This window comes from Ambystoma mexicanum, chromosome 2q (genome assembly GCF_040938575.1).
Source record: "Ambystoma mexicanum isolate Mex_15411 chromosome 2q, UKY_AmexF1_1, whole genome shotgun sequence".
NCBI classification, from domain to species: domain Eukaryota; kingdom Metazoa; phylum Chordata; class Amphibia; order Caudata; family Ambystomatidae; genus Ambystoma; species Ambystoma mexicanum.
The window spans coordinates 936,492,555-936,514,038 of NC_090924.1; the positions used below are offsets into that span (position 1 = coordinate 936,492,555).

At 41.9% G+C, this 21,484-nt stretch overlaps 1 protein-coding gene across 3 annotated transcripts in view; it reads left to right on the plus strand.

The window, feature by feature from the left end:
* The window catches only part of CREB5 (cAMP responsive element binding protein 5), a 1,617,326-nt gene that overhangs the window by 1,285,744 nt on the left and 310,098 nt on the right, over positions 1–21,484 (plus strand). For all 3 annotated transcript variants that reach the window (XM_069648241.1, XM_069648242.1, XM_069648243.1), the window contains one exon: positions 3,910–4,036. In XM_069648241.1, the coding sequence (XP_069504342.1) occupies positions 3,910–4,036 (127 nt within the window). The remainder of the gene's footprint in view (positions 1–3,909; positions 4,037–21,484) is intronic.

Genomic DNA, 21,484 nt, shown 5'->3' on the forward strand with positions numbered 1-21,484 from the left:
CTCTGCCTCCTGTTCCAGGATGTATGCAATGTATGTAAGTGTGTATGCATTAGTATCATTGGTCGAAGTGAGTGGGAACGGTCGGGAGCAGAGTTCCACTACTTTTATTTTTTACTGTTAACAGTCCCACTACTTTTTGAAACCATTCACACCATTCCAGAACTGTTCTTTGTGAAGGTAAATCACATTTCTTCCCTTTACCACCCAATAGCAGTTGCAGTTAAACAGAAATCTGTTTCAACCAAATTGGCTGTCAAGCCCCATGGCTGCAAACCTTGAAAAAAGTGCTGCACATTGCTTGCCACCTGGTTCACAGTTCCACCATTTTTTTTTGATACATCTCTACCACTGGGTGCAAACCTAAACGGGAGGCAGGCATGCAACTCCATTGAGCTAAATGGGCTTCAGCCCCCCCAGCCAGAAATGTGAGCTGATGGGACGGGGCTTCCGCACGTAGCTTTTTGTCAGTCAGAGAGGGGAGAGAAGCCTTTCCTGAAACTGGCGGCTTTAATTAGTTACTGTGTCCGTGCACAAAAATGTATTTGCACAAACGCAGCAAAACCTTAAAGCTGCTCGTTTCAGGAAAGGCTTCCATCGCTGCTCTGCCTACCAAACATCAAATGCACACATCAGCCCCCTCCCCACAGTGCGAGTGAAAATATAACAATGTTCTGTGTTCTTTTGCATCCAAGGGGAAGGGGATGAAGATCCTTTTCTGAAACTAACAGTGTTAAAGGGTGTTGCATGTTAGCTCATTATGTATGTATGCATGTGTACAAGGAGTGTGTTTGTGATGTATGTGTGAATGAGTGTGTGTGAATGAGTGTCGTCTGATGCATGGGGGGCTCGGTGTGCATGTAAATGAGTGACTGTATGGTAAATGGGCTGTTTGAATGTGTGAGTGAATGTGTAATTGTGTATGTCTGTGCGCATGTACACTTAGGTGTAATGCCGGGCTGCTACCATTTAATACTGGAGTCCCATGCCAGACAACCCTTGGGGTAGATCGGAGGGGGGTGGAGCATCCACGTTTACACTACCAACTTTCTGAATTGGCCCCACCCATCACAAGGTAGCTCCCACGAAATGTAGGTTTAGTTGTGCCCCTGACGGGAGGCAAACGAGTGCTGTACACCTTGGGATATTGATTCGTTTTGAGCACCCTAATTGAGTTTCTTGTCTCACACTTCAGAGCAACTTTACATAGATTGACATGGTGTGACCATGTAGACGGTCTGGTCCATGCCCCCTCCAAAAGTGAGCAGGCACTTTAAACTTCTTCAGACACTGTGTCATTTGTTGGTGTGCTGGAATGATCCGCTAAGCCAATAGTGCAATCAGGGCTTGTAGCACATGTCAATAAGACAGAGGGCAATATTTAAAATTAGTACCCGGCACGCTTTGTCCACTGGAAATACTACACGTGGATTGACTCTTTTCCGAGCCATACCGCATGGTATTCTCGTGGACATACAAGCATGCCAGCGTTTGTTACCGGCGGGGGTGTGGCAGCCCCTTAGCCAATGATGAGGCTCAAAACGGGGCAATCCCCGCTCGTAGCCTCCCCAAGGCTGGAGGCTGCCTTCGTCCCCCGCCGGGGACGCAGGTACGTTTTTTTTTTCCCTCCACCCCGTCCCCTGCAAACTATCCCCTGCCCGCCCTCCCAGCCCCACTTACCTTCTTTTTTCTTTTTCTCGGGAGCGAACACGCTGGGAATACTTCTGTTCCCAGTGCGTCCGCTCCCGATGGCCACCATGGAAAGGGAAAACAGACTACATTTTCCCTTTCACAGTGGGCATTTTTTTTCATAATTTTTTTAATTTCTTTTTTTTGAAACGCAGCAGCGTTTTGGAACAGAAAAAAATTACATTGTTACCCCAGTCTAACTGGCCGGGGTACTAATGGCTATAAGACCCTCAGCGGCGGGCCAATACCACCCACGGTAATGCCCCCAGAACTTCGGTAAGTAACTACGGCCTCGGGGGCATTACACCTGGGGCGGTATTGACCCGCCGCCTCAGGTCTTATTGCCATAGTATGTGCCTTGATCACAAAATTGTCCACTGACTATAAATGAATCCATCTGCCCTCCCGACCCCTCAGATACTAGGACGTTTGTACACATTCCATTCCTTGATTTTGTAAAGGCAGGTTTGGAGGTCAGACCTACAGTGTAAAAGTAGAAAAACTATTGAAGGACCTGCCAGACTCCACCGACAACCTATTCATTTTCAGGAAGTCATTGAAAACCTTTACATTTCTAGCTTTAGGTGGTCCCTCTCTATTCAACTAGCTGCAGCAGCCACCACACCTGTCTAAAACCAGCACACGTGTTTGCTTTGTAAGCATGCTTGCTCCTCTTTTATAGCGCCAAGATGTCTACCTGGTGATTGTTTCACCCTTTAAAAAAACGACCTACAATTCCAATTACACCTGCAATACATTTCTAGAATGTCTTGTAAATGAGTACAGGACGAAGTCAGTTGCATGTACACTTGTCTGTGTGGTATCAAGTGCCTGATCATACCTATTGCTTTATTGTTTAAAGTGGCAGTAAAGGCAGGATTTTGCCGCCTCCTCCAAAGTAAGAAAAGTAGATGATGGGTCAAATAGAATATCATCAAAGCTGACTCCGCTATACGTTTATGTCTTTTTCTACTGACAGCAGGCAAGCTGAGGTACATCAAGCAAGAGGCGGCCATGTTGAATAGGGTTCTATGTGAAAACGCTATGGGCAACTGGACTGAACGCCAATAGACAACCTGTTTTTCTTAGCTAGAAAACGGTGCAGTGAAGCATTGCCCCAATTTTTAAAGTCCCCAGTTTCCCAATACATGTTAAAAAAACAGATCAACTTTAGATCTTTTTCTCTCGTGATATCCCAATTGGATGCTTTGAAATTCTCCAGCAGGCCATACATCTCTTTTCCCTAATCTGACTAGAGACGCACTTGAAATACACCTACTTAGAAATAAGTGGTAGGATTTGGCTCAAAGCCGTAAATTTACCGACGCGTAGCACAGATCTTTTCCATTCCAGATTTGATAAAGGATGTCAACCTCACAAATTTGTGAGCTGTGTTGACGCTGCAGGGATGAAACTAGTTTATTTTACTAATGTTGTTACAAAGTAACAGCCCTTTTGCTCATGTCACATGCTCCCCTCGCTCATGAATTCAATATAAGGATTTCTGGGCTCTGGAAACTATCGAAAAAATTCCAGCAGAGTGATCCACGGGGGATTATGAGTACACATTGTGCAGAGCGCGCCGGAATACTTCTGTGGCAAACAGCCAAAAATGCCGGGTTCTTTGGAAGGTTTTGATCTGCATAATGAGGCCTGCCCGAGGGATCTTCCCGGGACCCGCCCTCAAAGCTACAAACTCCAGCCAGCAATTTGATGACAGCTTCAACATTAGCCGCCGACATTTACCATGTTAGAAATTAGCTTATTCGTTGAAAACAACAGGATTTCTGAAAACTGTCAGAAGGACAAGTTAGAAGTAAGACAGCAACCAACATGGGGAGAGAGGTGAGGGAAGAGCTGGGAGTGGCTAAGCATGTTGGTTGAAAAAAATTCTCCTGTGGGTTATCAGAGCTTGGGGGTCAATGTTGCCTTGTTTCACTTCCGTGCAATGAGTGTAGTAGAACTGCAGGCCTCCACAGCAGTCAGTAAGTGCTCTGACATATTGCCTATTGAAAACCGGAGCGCTATTGATATGAAAATACATTCTGTCTGCTTTGTGTCGCTTAAGACCTCCTTCATACGCTGTGCTCCATGAATCTATGTTGTTATCCAATCAGAAGAAAAAGCCGGCAGCAACAGTGTGATGATATACTGTGCAGTAATGTGTTGCTCTTTGTTTCTTCTCAATTTGTACTAACGAGGGTTGGTTGCTCTTTCTCTTAGGCCTGTTCCAGGCTCACTGTCATCGCTGCTGCATCTACATAACAGACAACGACAGCCTATGCCTGCCTCAATGCCGGGCACCCTGCCCAACCCGACCATGCCAGGATCTTCAGCCGTCCTGATGCCTGTGAGTTGCCCTCTTTAGTTTACCATCTACTGCAACCATATCGCCGACTGGGAGCGTTGATGTCCAGGGAGGGGTGGGGTGGGTTAAGGTAGGATATATTTATAGGACGCACAGAGTTAAAGACTAAGCAGCCGAGCGCTAGATTATGGTAAAACAGCACTCAAACAGAAAGTAAGGGTGACAGGCGCATTGTTTACAAATAAAGGCTATGGGGGGAGGGGGCTTGTGTTGAAATGAATGTTGGTAGATTATGCTTTGTCTCTGCTTCACAATTGTCCACTTACGCTGATGACCTCTCACCGACGTGTCCCAAACAGGATGACATAGACGCATAATTGTTCAAGTTGGTTTTGGAGCTGTGTCCATTTAAGTTCTGCCTTCAGTGATTTCTGAATCATCAAATGTATGCGTTCCTTTGTAAACAATTCCACTACTAACAATGAACTGGCAGAAGCGGCCATGATTCTTAGGTTGAACTATTTCATAAGAGTCACAAAACTTTGGGGACCATCGTATTGTACCCATTAACATTAGTTATCAACTTATCACAGAATTGATGTCGACCTACACCTGACAGGGCCTTATTTTGAGTGCGGCCGTGTTCGTTTACCATTACCACTACTCCATCCATCAAATTATGAGTGGCGGGTTGTGATGTCGTTCGTCATTTTGCAGCCCCATAGAACGTCAATGGGCCTTGGAGAATTTACTATGGACAGTAATTCTGTCCACAGTAAATCCTCCATTTAATGGAGGTAATATGGTGGGTGGACCTCAAGCCAAGTGCTGGAGATTTTTCACCCACACCACCTCCAATGTTGGCATACGGTGGTCCAGCAAAAGTGGCAGCAGTTCCGTTACCGACACTCTCTACCACATCACCATGCTCGTAATAATGCAGACCAAATTGAAGTGGTGTTTTAGAATTTCATGGTGATAATATATCAACACATTCTCATTCCTGCATTATTTTAAGAAATCCTTTTAGTGGATATTCTGCGAGATTGTACGTGCGCACATCAGCGGAGCGGGATGATGCAGTCTGAGAAATAGCAGACTGCGACCAATGGTATTATGCACATTGTTGTCACTTAATTTCCACGTTCACGGTGGTCATGGCAATTGATCCTCCCTTTTCTAATGTGTTGTTTGCTTCAAATTCCAAGCAATGGAGACCCTCCATTGCAAGAGAGAGGAAACTGTACAGTTCGATGAATACTTATTGATTTTAAGTTTGAATAAATTGCAACCATATCTCGCCATAAATTCAACCCAGGGGTTTTACACAGTAACAACCTAACATTATAGTTCCAAAAAATGGTTTTCCAATATTTGACCACTGAAGTCAGCATTAAAAAAACTGTTTTTTAAAGTAATCTTTTGATTTTCAGGCAGCAGGGATATTATAAATATCCACATTTGGCAAGGAAATTCATACTTAGTATTTTGCATTTTATCATAGTAATTCATGACATGCAATTCCAATATACATTGATCGGTCAACAACAGCACATCAAATATATAACCAATGAATGTATTAGCAACAGAGTAAGTTGAAGATGTCATAATATTAGTAATATTAGACACTAAGAAGAAGACCTCTCACCTATCTACAACATCAAGGTGCTCATTAAAGAGTGGCCGGTGTGAATACCGCCAATGGTAAAAGTCACTTACCACCAGTTCCAGTGGAATTGTCATTACAGAAGTTGAAAATGTTTTCCACCAGTAAAAGGAACTCCACTGGTTGACTACCGGCTTTAAATATGATCAGGTGCAATTGCCACCAGTGTGAACAATACAGTAAGCAACATTCTGTTACCACTGGTAGTCCCCACTATGTATTTACTGTCCAAAATAAGACCCACGTTTAACTGGTCTTAAAAAATGTAGCATGTATGAATAGCTGCTGCTTTATGAAGAAGGTATCTTGTGTGAACGGTACACACACGTGACGATGGAGGAGTGGTTTATGCTTTAGTGGTCATGTGCTAGACCCAGAAATTAAAGTATATAATTAACTGCATTTTTGCCACTGGCGGTTATTACCCCTAGCAGTATTTACCCTTAGTGGGTTTTGTGTACTTTCTGGAAAAGTGTTACACCCGGAAGTGTTTGAATTACTGGTGGTAATGTCATTTCATAGGCTGCAATACCACTGGCGGTATCGGCCCATTCAGTGGTAACTTCAGCAGAATGTTAAGTTACCATTGCTTTGCTTGGCCCATTAACTAGGGCTGCCGGGTCGTTACCACCGTTCCAGCCCTTGGAACGGGGTGCTAAAGCCACATTATTTCATACATCTAATCCGCTTTAAAACCATGATTTAAAACCATGATGCTTTTCAAGCATTCTATGTCTATGTCTAATCATATTAACTCCATTTTTTTGTCAAGGGTTAATTTTGTAATAAAGGAATTACAGAATTCCTGTATCGTGTTGACTCCTGGATACTGCTCAGTTGCATGTTTTCAGATGTTACTTTGGTTTAAAAGCGCACCTCAAAACTGAAGCTGTCAGCTAGGCTGTCAGAATAGCCAACTTTCATTGAATGACTTGGGGTTTTGTCGCTGTTTATTACACGATCAAACACTGAATTCAAGGAGTTCCTTTCCCCCCAATGAATGTTGCGCACAACAAATCACTATGATTTTGATTCAGGTCCTATTTAGTAAGGCCCCCAATCCGTCTCACACCCAACTCCAACAAATACCTGGTGCCACAATGGACTAGGAACAAGGCCGGTGTGTAGTAAGAATATAGATTTATTAATTTATTTAAACCAAATGTGACAAACAGACTAACATCAGCCACCAATGCTGTGGCAACACAAGAACAAAAATGACTTCCATAAAGGCACCAACACAGACATAATACTGAGATATGCAGTCAAGATTTCTTTTCAAATCACCCACTAATACAGAAAAATAACAATTCAAGATATACAGTAGTTGGTGATTTGGTTATAATACTTTTCTCCCAGCAACCCTCACCTCCAAACATCAATTAGACTTGACGCCTCTGAATTAAAGGCCAGTGGCAGAGAGTGGGAACACAATGGGAAAATCATTTTGGGATTCTGATAAAATGCATTCTTTGGAAAAAGTGATTCAAGGGGCAAAATCGTTTTTCTTTTACTTCTTACCCCAGGTGCAATATGAGGGAAAGAAAAGCAATGGGAATTTCGTTTTGCCACACCTAAAGAGAACAGGCAGGGCTTTCGTTTTTTACCACACATGCAAAGGAATTACCAGGCTTCACACTTCTGATTTAAAATGAAGGGGAACAACAGGGAATTTTGTTTTGCACCCTGCACACTCATATGGAAACAGGATTTTGGGATTAATTCTTTTGGTTTCTGTTGGATTCAGTTGCCAACAAAACACATCCCATGATTTCTATAGGGAGAATTAATTGATTTGCGTTAATTAAATATGCTAAGGATATACACAGACAAAGAGGATATTTTGCTATGGGGAAATAACTAGAACAATACTTGAAAAATGCAGGGCCTACACAAAAAATGGCTTTGGGGATAGTTTTACTTACAGGATAGGCCTTGGAATGAGCATCAATGAACAGCAGGGCACCTCTGGGACAGCAAGGGGGTCAGTCAAGGATAGTCTCCTCTGAATCCTCCAAGGGGTCCCAGTCAGCTTCTATGCCTCATGGTTCCTGTCTCTGATGCAAGATTTGGGGCCTCTCTGCTTGGATGTTTCACACAAGAGTTCAGCAGCAGGTTTTCTCCCAGAATAGTGAAAAAGCCCCGTTCTAATGCAAACTGGTCTACTTATAGGGCAAATGACATCACGAACTTGTCATGATTCCCTTTGAAGGGGATTGGTTGGTTTTCTCTACCCACCTCCCACCTGTGTGATAATAGGACAAGGAGATGAGGGTTATGAGTTAGGACAGCTGTGGGAGGAGAAAGCTTTGTCATCCCAAACTGACATGTTGGCTCGGCATGTACAAAACTCTAAATATCTATCAACATGGCAAGAACCCAAATCTTTACATGTATGAATATATTTATAAGAACTACATTTTAAGGCAAATCAGATGATGCTCATCTGAAGTCGGCACAACCTTCCTATGCAGAAATAATTTTTTTCTTTATTTACTCAGGAGCCGTATCACTAAAAAATATGCCACTTCATAGTTCCCTTGTTAATTATTTCCTTCACCCTCACACCAACTTTCAAATATCTCAGAATCAAGGTAAGAGCCAAATCATTGTTTATCAATGACTTTAGTTATGTTTATCACACAAAAATAATGTTAGCATGGTTCAAAGGGGGTTACTGCCACCTTTAATACAAGTCTAGAATGACTCTTGTGGCATATACGCTGCCCCTTTTATGCAATAATATGTATTTTTCTTTTAACTAAACTGCATTTTTTTTCTTTATTCGCTTTCAGTTTCATTTTCCCTTGAGCATGGGATCAGCCAGACACTGGCCCATGTTAATGTTCTCCCCACCCTTCATGGCTTATAATGCCCTGGCTGCAACACTAATGGACATTTTATGGGAATTGTGACCTCAAGGTCACTTCTGCTAAAAGAACAGGCATGGCCTTATCTGTCTCCACTGTGGTCTAAATCTAAGCAGTGTATTTCTTTCTATATTGTTAAGTAATGGCCCTGATTGATGGTTGACAAACAGACCTCTCTCCCGAGGCCAGCAGAGGAAATGTCTTGGAGATTAGGTTTCATCTTTAGGAGAAATGACTGGCTCCATGTGCAAATTCTGCAAGCAATGGGTTTTAAACTCAAAAACAATGCATTGTACATGACATTCATTTTATAAGGCACCTGGGCCTTCTATCCAGGTATAATGTACTTCTTTGATCTCACAGTTGCAAAATATATGAATATCACTTCTGGACTATCCAGATGTATAGGGCAGTTATATGAGAAAATCATGTTCAAACTCTGAAAGTCTAGTGAGCACTTCTCTCGGCATACTGTACTTTGGATAAGGAAAAACAAAACGGAAATTATTTTATTTCTTGTAATTGCACTGAGCTCAGTTTCACTTTCGATGACTGAACCACAATCTGGTATTACATTGAAGATAATGTACGCACTGATGTCTTTTTAAATAAAAGTACAGCTCTCCATGGATTGAGTAAATCAGCATTGTCAGCCACATACCTTTCTTTTCCTCCTTGCTAAAATGCATTGCGCATATATTTGCACTTTTGAGATTCAAGCCCACTTTCTTTTCTTTGAGATTTAGGCCTGTTTTTGGTTCAATAGGCCTCATGTCTGACATCACCATTTCTGTGCTGGCCTTATACTTCAATGGGACTTCCCAACTCACTCAGGCCTCTTTATTTCTGGCATTCAGGGGCTATATTTCACCCCACAGTTCCCTCTGACAGGTCGTGATAGACACATGGAGAAGGCCAGATCCCGCGACTAAAAACTACATTGTGCTTCAAGGATGCCAGCAACCCTCCCAGGTGAACGGCAGAGTTGGGGAGGTGAGGCCAAGGCTGTGGTTCTAACCTTGACTTGTGAATTGGAAATCGTAAAGCAAAGAAGAAACGCACACAGCAGGTGAGTTGGCAAGCGACCTTAAAGACCGGTGTGGGTTAAAGTTGGAAATAACAACATTTTATCACAAGTGAAGGCTGCACGCATGTGAATGAGACATGAGGAAAGGCAGACCTGTGAATTAACTTTGAAGTAAAAGGCAGCTGTGAGTTCAGCGATACTAAGTAACAGAGTGGTCCGGCAAAATGAAGTAGCTCACTCGAAAGTCTCTGTGAAAGGTAAATTGTTAGAAGCGAGTAAGCGAATATACAGCAAAAGTGATATGGAAAAGTTGAACTCCTAGAAAGGGGAAAGTAAATGTTTAACTATTCATTTTGAGTCGAAGAGGTCCGGCAGTGGTCTGTAAAACAAGCCATGCACATTCAAAAGCCTTCAACATCCGAAAGTGGTCCGAGCACGACAGAGGGAGACCTGAAGTGAAGTAAGCTTGGGGAAGGGAGCCCCTGCCCTTGCAAGTTTGTGTTGAACTTTATCATGAGAGGTCTGAACATGGCAGAGGGCAACATACGAGAACTGTGTGAAGAAAGTTTTGAGGCTGACAGAGTGGGACCTTTGTGAACTTTTTGGTAGAAACATTATTTTTGCAAGTCGAGTAAAGAGACTTAAATGTGTAAGACCAGACGGGCCTCGATCCACATTCCGGAACTGTATTTGTGTTGGAAGCTGAGCCAGAGTGTCATCCTACCTACAGGGACAGCCTAACTCTGTTATGTCTAATGTGGGGAGGAGAGCTGGTTCAACCACATTTATTAATTTGAACACTGAACCTTCCTTTTGCATACATTTTTCCTTTATTCACTTTTTTTATAGAGATAGAGCAGGCATTAGGTTTTATTAGCATAGGCCATTTTGATTTGACAGACTCAACTAGTACTGCGTTATTTATTATTAGATGGTCGAGACTACTCCCATCTTAGTTATAGGGCAGACTAGGAGTTTCTCCAACCCCAACCATTTCAAATAAAGGTTTGACAAATTGTAACCATTGTGTCAATGTCATACTTGTGATACCATGCCCCCCCTACACCGTGTACATGCAAGAGGCACTGGGCCTTGGAAATCCCCTACAACAAGAATAGAAGACCCAGCTATAGGACAAAGGTTCACTGTCTTTATTACAGATTCAAATGACACGGATTGCAGCATGAACAACGGAACATTCTTCACACGCTCTTGTTCATCAGGAGCCTGTCATCTGGTTTTGTTAACCTGTGACATCACAAAAATTAACTCACATCCCAAAAAACCTAAGAGTGGAAGGGATTGGTCAGTGAGGTGAGCTACATATCTATTCTATAGGGGATTGGTGTACTCATTGGGTAACCCATATCTGGTGGTTCCTCTTTAGACCACCTTTAAAAGTATCAAATACAAAGTTACAGGTTAGTGGAAGGTGGTTGGCTGATGCAACAATGTGTAGTTTAGCATGGGAGGTGGCTAGGGATGGAACAGTAAGGGTCTTCAAAGCTTTGGAGCTTTGGACAGTTACCAGGCCAAGTGCAACTACTCATGGTAGTGGGAATGACCTGAAGGTGCTGCCTGTTCCTAATAAGTTATATTCTCTGATCTCTAGGCCTTGAGACAGAAGATTCAGATTTGATCCTATATTACTCTTGTATCACCCTGCCTCTGGTCCTATGGGAACAGTCATCTCTATATGGCTCAAATAAATAGGCTCTGTCTTGCAGGTGTGGATCACATGTATAGGGGCCACAATATTGATTTTTCCTGTCTGTGATTATGAGGATTTTACATTTGTGTGCCCTGCAGGTCCCCTATATTTTCTGTTAAATGGAAACCCAGTGTCCTTGGCTGGCTGTGCATGATAGCCACGCTGGAAGCCTGCTCTGCAGGCTACAGCTGGATCAGCCTGTCAACTTTCTCTGTGTCTCGAGTTCTCAAAGCTTCTTCCATCCACTCCAAAGTACCTGTGGTTCCCATCTTTATTTCCCTGGCCGTTACTGTTAGTTGCGTTAAGCGTCAGAAAGCAGTTCATATGTGTTCTTATGCGTCTTGTGGTTTCTTAGTAGCAAAAGGTACACGTGTGTCAGTTCTCTAGCTATGTGAGTCATAAGCATATTCTTTGTGTCTATCAGCAATAAAGCTAAATATCTGCATAGCTTTGTGCTGGGATGCGTATGTGCTTCATGTATAATGTATCTAAGTCATGGTGTCAGTCATGATGTCATCACTGTTCGCCAAAGTTGTAGTCCGTCAACCTTTTCAATTGATAGCAACTGTATGTCTTCAATACTGTCATCCGGGTATGGTCTGAACGGTTGTCTGAGTGAGTAGTGCTTCTCGAATCTGTGATAAATCAATGATGGAGAGGAGGGGCCCATGAGCGATGTACATCTTTCATTTCTCTGTTGTCGAGCTGAGAGTGGGATGGGTGCAAAGAGGTGAATGTTTAGATCTCCCTCTTCATAATAAAGGAGGTAATGCAACTTTGCTTTACTTTAATATTCTTGACTGAAGAAAGCAGTTTATTTGTTGGGTGTTCTAGATGTCTGGTATGGGATGCAAGAGGCAGAAGGAATTCTTTTGCAATCACCAATGTCTCCTCACTGATTTATGAATAATATTGGAGAATGTCTGTACAATAGTAATTCACTTAAGGAAACCTGGGAATGTAGGGGGTTGACCCTGAGTGGAGAGCTTGAGTAAACCACAGAGAAGGTGGGTTGAAGGTGGACAGAGGGTCTGAAAATAAGGAGTAAGGTTTCTTGGATGAAGAGTCAAAGGGAGTGTATAGGAATGGAAGATAAAGGCAAGTGTATGTTTTGAGCACAGGTTGTTGTAACTGTTGAATGGTGGGTATTGAGATTGCAGTTGAAAAATATTGTAAATTGTGGACAGACATAATAGGTGAGGTGATATATTACAAAGGGCTTCAGCATAGGAATCTATGTAGGGGGGCACACCCATGCATGTGGAGGGCATGACTGTGTTATGGATGGGGCTAAACTGTGTGGAGGAGATGAGCAACCTTCAGTGTAAATGTTCTCTGACAGAAGCCTTCAAGAATGTCTTCATCTAACTTTGCGAAGCTTTTCTAATTTAAATGTTCTAATATCGAGAGAAGAAAAATGTATATCAGGTGAGAGAGTGTGAAAATGGGGAAATATAATGCCTGAGGATGGGAAACCTTTTTTTTAATGGTAGAAATAACCATTTAACCTTAGCTGATAAGGATGTTAGGAATATACTCTTTGAAAGACTAGCATGGATTAGGGGCAGAGTTCAGTCTAGTACATTTTGCAAGGTCAAACCTCAATATAAGACAGGTACGCAGGAAGAGAGGAGAGCATAGGATGGCCTCCCGTGTGTGTGTAGGGAGAGAGGCCAAACCCTAATGGTCAGGGTGGGTTATTACGACCCAGGCGGTAACCATGGCGCTAGTTGCGCCATGGTTGCCGCCGTTATTTTACCGATTCCGCCAATGGTAAATTGGGAATTACCGCCCCATTCCAAGGTTGGTGGGGCGGTAATTCCCCATTTACCATTGGCCCTTCCCCATTCCCATTTTTGCCCCATAGGGCTCAATGGGAATGGGGAAGGTGGTAATTACGGTACTGCAAATTGTGGTACCGTAATTACCGTCAAGGTCCCTTTGTGGGTCCCTACCTTAACGGCTGGTACAGACCAGCTGTTAAGGTCGGGACCCGCAAAGGGACCTCGTAGTAAGGCGTTAAGGGGTTAACGGCGCCGCAACCTTTTATGGCGCTGTTAACCCCTTAACGCCTGGGTCGTAATGAGGCCCAGGGAATCACACATTTTGAAGAAGGCAAGAGATTGGTTGTTGGAGGGACAATCCAGCAAATTATTAAATTTATCTAGGACCAAAATCAAATTTAAGGTGGTTTACAAATTGCCAAATAAGTCTGCATATTCCTCAAAGAAAAGAGTAGGGTTCACTAGGGGGACATAGATTGTGATGAAGGTGATGCCAGTATTTGGGCCAATGAGACATTTGCAAATAAGACAATTGATGAAAAAGGCTGGAGTCAAAAAGAACAATGTGTTGGGGCTAGAAGATGGGAAGATCAGAGCAAAATCCCTGTAAGTGTTATTGCACCTGTTGAAAACCTGGATCTTGAAATCATCTGGAAGCGTGTCAGAGAGGTTTGTGTAGCTAGTGGTAGACCTTGTCTTGGAACATGTGAGGAAATCAAACTCCAGGGTTCTCAAGAAGTTCATTGCTATTTACCACATATTTAACAGGAGAATGGGCATAAAAGGTAGAAATGTACATTGGGGTTGCATGGATTCGAACAGGTTGGCACAAAACCTGAGTGAGTAGTATTTCCTATAGTAGGGGAAGGTCATAGGCAGATGCTAGTCATGGGCAAAGGTGTGAAGGACTGAGTAAAAATATAAGGCACGAGGGAGAATGGTGGTAGGGAGTCGAGGGCTGAAGAAGAAGAATCAGAAGAGGGGTCAGAAAGAAGAGAAGGAAGACAGAGCCAAATGTACAGAGTTTTTACTTGAGCCATGATGCTCTCATTCATCGACCATCACACAAACTTAAACATTGACTAATGCCCACAGAAAAAAAAAATTGATCATTGGTTTTAATCTGAGCGTGACCCTTTCAATGAAGGAAGGACATTTTGAGAGACAAAATGGTTTGCGTTCTCAAAAAAGAAAATATCTTAAAAGAAAAGGAAGCTCTTTAATTGTACTCCCATTTTAAACTGTCTCTTTTTAAAATTGTACAATGTTCATTTCTATCACTCACTTATAATATGCATTGTAGTAAAATTATAATGTTGCCCTTTTCTTGCACTCAAAGCACATTATCAAAAACTAGAATATCAATAATGTTCCTGATCCAAAGTTATCATTCCAGCATGGGCAGTCTAGTACACTCTTTTCGCACCCTTTCAAAATACCTATATGGCAAAGGGGACGGGAAGAAATAGCACCAATGGGGTTATTTGCTGCTTTGCACAAAATCAAAGAGCCTTTTGAGAATAAGACTAATCTCAGATCTTCATATTTGCCAAATATGTCTGTCATAAAAGGGTTAAAGACTTGACTCACTAAATACACAATACACACTGGGTTTGGGAATCATTTCATTTTTCACAACAGTCACCCCAACATTGAAGTGTTTGTAACCATGAACCCCATATACTCATTCAGACCGGTTCAGGATTTAGATGTGAGGTTAAACTGGCTGTGACATCTGTAACATCACTGGGGTCTGGCCATCTCACAGAATTTTAGAAGATGAGGGGTCAAAGTGGAAAAAGACCCTCATAAGGAGGATCACATTGTGTCTGCGCCCAATCCCCACGGCACAGATATCCTTAGAGAATTATATATATATATATTGGATTATATGAATGATAGAGGACATTTCCTTCCTCTTAATGTAGCTCACTTTATATATAGACTTTACATCTGGTGCTTAATTTACATAACAATAAAGTATTCAAGTGTTAGCAAATTGTCTGCTATGCAAACCCTTCACCATAATGTGACATATTTTAAAACATATTTGTGCTTCCCAAGCATGCTTACTGGTCAGTTTTAAAACAATGTGCAACTAAGCTAAAAATGTGCATAGAGAAGTATTTCGCGCATTGCCTAAATAATTAATGGCAGAAACGAGATTAGGAAGAGATAGTCGTAAAACGCGTATTTTTGGGAATGTTTGTATTTTCAGACCAACATTGTAGAAGGTGAGAAATCGATCTGTGGCGAGGACTGCAAGCCTTTGGACATTAGCAAACACTGAAACACAGTGTTGAAGGCAACTTTAGTTAACTAACAGAAACAACAAAGCACCGTGCAAAAAAATAAATAATACTTAGAGTAATGTATATTTTCGTTGCTCACTTTCAAGACTTTAGGAATTGATGGATAGTCACTTTTTCCTAACTTGTTTGTAATTGTATGGGTATTTATTTGAAGAAGAGGAATGTCATTTTCAATCAATTTTGATTTGTTTATCTATGGCCAATTGTAGAACACTCCACCCCACTGAGCCTTTCTTCAGTTTCCAGCGTCATCCTTATTGGGCAAAGAGGTCCAGCTTCCTCCCTGTTCTCTAGTGCTATATGCACATACAGGCACTGACCTGGTGCATACATGCAGGACTGTGGTGTTAAGCTTGCTGCTGCTTTGACGTCATTGGCTGGACACTAGCTCTTATCTTTATTGCCTTTATGTGCACCATTCTGACTCTCCACTAAGGCGTTCTACATGCACCAGGGACATTCTCAATAGACCATAATGCCCAGCTTCTCCCCTGCTCCCAGGAGTCACCTGGACATTGTTGAATATAGATTGAATTTCATTGGGTGGCATCTGATTAAGGGCTTTACTCCAATCCACCCCAAACAAGACCTATACAATGTTGCTTACTTTTAGGTTGTGTAACAGCCCTGGGAAATACAAATCTAGCAGCCCCATGCACAACAATCACCCTCCCACTCACTGGGACAAGGTGGTGTGCACATCGAATTTGTGTAATTCATCTTTTAAAATTCAAAATTGAGCCAGGAAACTCCCTACTCAAATTAAACATGAGTTCACCAATGCGACAGTACAATCAAGCTGATTAACCAAACACTCATAAATGAGCTACAATATCTAATATCACGCTTTTCACAACAACATTTCCAATATAATATAAGTAGACACATATCCCCTTTTAAACTACATGTGGGGCGATGTTCAGAATATGACTTCAAATCACTTAAGTTGTCAAACATTAAAATCAGACTGTCAAAATAATTAAAAAACTCTCCAATTTGTTATCCAACTAAACATTATGTCCTAACCACTGAATCAGTGGGGATCTATGTGATCACCGTGCGGCCCGTAATGTCGTAAACGGAAAATCCGAATGTGATGATGGAGCCACGCAGTGCCCACATAGATAGCACATCTGTGTGCAAGTCCCCTGTTTCCTGCCTTGTCACTGCGGGGACACACCCGCAATCTACTCTCCAATTATACCTGAAAAGGGGAGACCCCTGCAGTCCCTGCTCCGATTATACCAAACAAGGGCAGTGTGGGACACCCCCGCATCCCCTGCTCACCTTCTTCAATGTAATCACTTTTAGCATTTTCTCTACTGCCGAATGTGCATTAAATGCACATTCAGCATTTTGTTTTCGTTATTTTGAGGTGATACCAATCAATGGTGCTTCTAAATAGTCACTAACATTTTGGACTATTCATTAAATGGATGCGATTCTTGAAATCTTTTCCAGAATATATGTGGACAGCAGAGCCTACCCAATTTATATTCTTAATAGCTTAGTCCCCCCTAGTAGCAACCCCTGTTTGATTGGTTTGTCAGGGAAATGGAATTCAATTACTTATGAACTATGGCATTCATACCACACCAAATCTCTAAATTGCCACTCAAAATCTGTCAAACCCATAGCTACCGGAGATTGCAGATTACATAAAGAGACCCTCGGTGATTGCATCAAAAGGGTACTATTTTATTTATTACAACTCACCAAAGCACATGCACTTTGGACTATATACTCTGATTCGCAGAGATATAAATGTAACCAGAGTCCCCCAAATATACCTTTGCATATACAAAGGGCTATGTGATTTATTTCAATACTACAGAAAATAAGTCCAATTCCTCAGAGAATCTATACTCACTTTGGTTCTGTCTCTCTTAGGCAGGCAGGCAGTGACCGCTGGCTGGTGTAAGGTGATTTATTCTTTTTGGGCACCATTCCCAGGATATGGTTCCCAAGTCTCTCCCAGTCTGGGCACTTTGTCCTGCTCTCAGATCCTCTCTGCGATCAGTCCACCTGGATAAGGCATTAGATTCTAATCTGCTCTCTCCCAGAACAATGCTGTCTGCAATCAATCCAGTTGACTCACAGTTTTTAGTTGGCTCTCCCAAAATTCTTCTGTTTTGGGCCTTAAATAGACTGCAATTGCCACCTCTCCTAGCCTTGATCTACAGCCATTCTTTCACCAAAAGGCAGAGATTCTGTGGAAGAAATCCAATGTGCCTTGCGACTGCTGTGTTCCTTCTTCTTTGTCCACCATCTAAACGCTAGCTCTGAAACATGCAAATAAGTTCACATTTCAGCTCTCATCATATACAAGCTCTGCTGACTGTGCTCAACCAGCAACTCACTTATCCTAACTCCATCCCTTCCGAAACTAGATCTTCGTGGCATAGCGCCCTCTGTTCAAACATTAAATGGAATGAAATGACAAATGTACATTTAATTTCACCTACCAAAGGAGCAGGAATTGCCACACTATAATAGGCCATATTACACAGGTAATGCAACCAGGTAATATGAGGGCATCCTTGCGCTAAATCTTCTGACATTGGCCCAGATGTTTCTGAAAGGTCTTTTGCTTTTCCTGTTAACATTTTCAATTCTGCTTACAAACTGATTTCTTTAATCATAGTAAGTTTCCTTCCAGCCCAATGGTCCTCACACGTACTCGCCTGCCCAGTTGGGCTACCCGTGCCCCTCCTGATACACCTTCCAGGGTTTTCTTGCTGGTGCTTCCTCTGGCATTGGCTGCTCTCTGCAACACCTCATGTGCCTCATGCATGTTTGTCCGGGGAAGTCAGTCAGGTATGATACCAGTCAGTTCCAGCCAGTACGAAGTGCTGTGGTTTGCACAATTCTCTGCCCAGAAACATTAGGCAGGTACTAGATTCTCACCTCTACACTCTCCTGAGCATGCCCTGTTCATCACACCCCTGTTGTTACCCTGTTGGCTATATAATAGTCCACTCTTCTTGCCAAGCATGTGTCAGCCATTTCCCAACGTCCCTTGGTTCCTTGCAGTTGCCGTTATGACACTAAGTTGTACCGCTACTTTTGACCCACTCCTTCCTCTGCTGTGTAGCCACCATAGGTCCACCATAGGTACACTATATAGCTATCCACTGCTACTTCATGTTTCCAATGGAACCTTTCTGTCATCCCCTGGCCATCACACACCTCTTGGTACTAGGTGTTTGCAGCACGGTTGACCCTTAGGGATGGAGTTTATGTAATCATATTCCACAGGCATCTCAAGAGATCATGAATCATGTTCACAATAGCCTTTCTGAATGAATATATGGTTTCAAAAACTGTAATGTTTGGGTGAGTGTTGTAAAATGATATGATAGGTTCTTTATAACGTGCTTAATACCCAGAGGTTTCTACGCGCGGACCCAGGGTTCGAACCTGTGGTGCTCTGTGTTGTCTTGCTTTCAAGGAGAGCACGTTTCCCCTGAGCTATCCTCCTGTGAACAATGAGATGAGCACTAGACCCAGTGTAGATTATGCACTTTGTGATTAAAGGAAACTACCCTTATATCACAGACCTAATGGTCAAATATAAAGATGTTTCATTCTTATGTTATCAAAATGTTCTTTGTGTATATGCAAAGCAGCCACACTCCCTTATTTGTGCAATGTACCCACTTCCCATTTCTCATAGATGTATTTCAAAAGAGTATGATAGGTGGACAAGAGTGTCCATCTTAAAATATTGACATTCCATTAACACATAAGTTATATGGTTATTCTACTGTCGGCTTTGAAAATGTACTTTTCTCAGTAATAGAAGTTTATTATTCTTAATATGAGTACAATATACATTGGAAGGGAACATTAAAAATGAACATTTTACATTTCTTAAAAAAACATTTTTCAATCTTATTGCAAGCAAAAAACGTCCTTCTTTCTGAGAAAGGGTCATGCTCAAATTAATACCAATGAGATGGTTCTTTTGTAGCACCAAAACAATGTTTAATTGTGCCTGCTAGCCACAGATTGGCATTACCAACACTAACAGTCAATGAACAATAGAAAATCAAAAACACAACTGTAGACCGACCATGTAGTCTGGTTCTCTGGTACCTTTAAAGGTTTGTCAGAACCCCATGCCCACAGGCAGGGCCTATTCTCATACCTCTCGCCTTCCCCCCATGTGGAAAATGAGCCCTATGTTTGCTGTTAACATTGATGACTATGTATGTCTTCAAATACCAAGTCAGTCTCAACCTCCTGGGGTGCCTCTGTCACTGCTGCTCTCATTCTACTTTTAATTATAAAAAATACAGCAACCACCTAAACTTCAAGATATGTGAAGGTGAATCTTACCCCTGGGGACAGGTGGGGACAGAGTGAGAGCACTATATTGGTGTCTGATACTTGGGTACAGTTAGTATATACTGTAATGTGCCAAATCCACTTGTGCTTTCATTGATTACAATTTTATTAATTGGCTCAAATGAAAACTATCCTCAAATCAAGCTGTTCCCAGTCAAAGGATTTTCCTCAGAGACCAGATATTTGGCATTTAATTGCATTCATTTGGTTGGCTTTTGATTTTTTGGTACAAAAAAAGGGCAACCTGCGTGATTCCATGTGCATGTCCTACGGGACGAGCATTTTGTGGCCTCCTCATTGACTTCTGCAATTGTGACCCCTCATATACAATGGAATTCAGGAGAGCTCAAATTGCACATGTAATCTTCTTATTGTCTTGGATGGGTATGTAGTTGTCTGCATTGAGTAACCATGTTGTTGTTTCAGGGTTGTACCTTGTGTAACTTTGATTTAGAAAATCTGCTTTGAGCTTTGATAGAAACAGCGTTCTTTCAGTTTGGCAATTGAGAGGACATTTTTCACTACTGTGTCTGGGCTGGGTATAGGTGTAGGTAGCTGCACACTGCAATGTTGTTGTAATGTATTAGGACACATTTGAAAGTTGGTGATAGATACATCTGAAATGTAATGATTTATATACACTTTATATACACTCCCATCAATCTCTAAAATATATTGGTGTATCTGTGAATCAGGTATGAAAACATTAGCAGTGATTGGCAGTATGTTACCCTCTGATCCTTCACTTTTATTTGCACTTCACCAGGGATATCAGTGACCTGCATTATCTGTTGAGGTCCTTGCATTATCTATCTATCTATCTATCTATCTATCTATCTATCTATCTATCTATCTATCTATCTATCTGTATATCTATCTATCTATCTATCTATCTATCTATCTATCTATCTATCCATCTATCATCTATCTATCTATCCATTTATCTATCCATATATCTATATAGCAAGCTATCTATCTGTATATCTGTCTGTCCATCTCAATAAGCATCCCCTGTAATATGCAGGGCTTTGCAAAGGTGACTATTGTCAAATGCCCAGAAGAATGTCAAATTGAACAGGAGGAAAGGTCCAAAATGACAGACAAGCATCAAGCAAGGGTTAAGTCTACCAAATTAGTCTGTAGAGTGATCTTCAGTCTTTCTCTGGAGAGATTCAAGTTCTAGAGTGTGTGCAAACAGAATGGAGTAGAATTCCATAGACATGGAGTAAGATATCTGAAAGACCTGATGCCATGATCAGCACCATGATGCCTTAGGGTGACCGTGCGCTATATAAGAAGTCTTAACATAACATAACATAACCTGCCCCATCATCAATAGTACCTGCATTTCCTGGTTCTCATGATATATAACATTTGCCAATCTACTAGCTCATGGGAGAACGTATTGTGACCCCCTGTGTGGGTAAATATGGTCTCTGTGTTTTATCAGTAGTATCTTTTAAGTGCCTCATTTTGAAGGCATTTTAGACAGGCAAGCTAGAGAGAGGCTATTGGGAATGAACAGCCGAGATAACGCCATGGGGGTCACTATTGTTGTTTTCTGCTTCACTCAAGAAGCAAAAATTGTTTGTGTGCAAAGATGAAAAACGTTGAATTTTATAACAAGAAAGTGGCTGAGGGAGCATTTGTGTTTTACAACACAGTGTTTGAGAAAAAATGAGTAAAATGCCAACCAATTTACAGTTTTCTCTGGGGTAATACATGAACAAATCCAGTAAATGCTAGGCCACCAACTGTACACTGGAACAT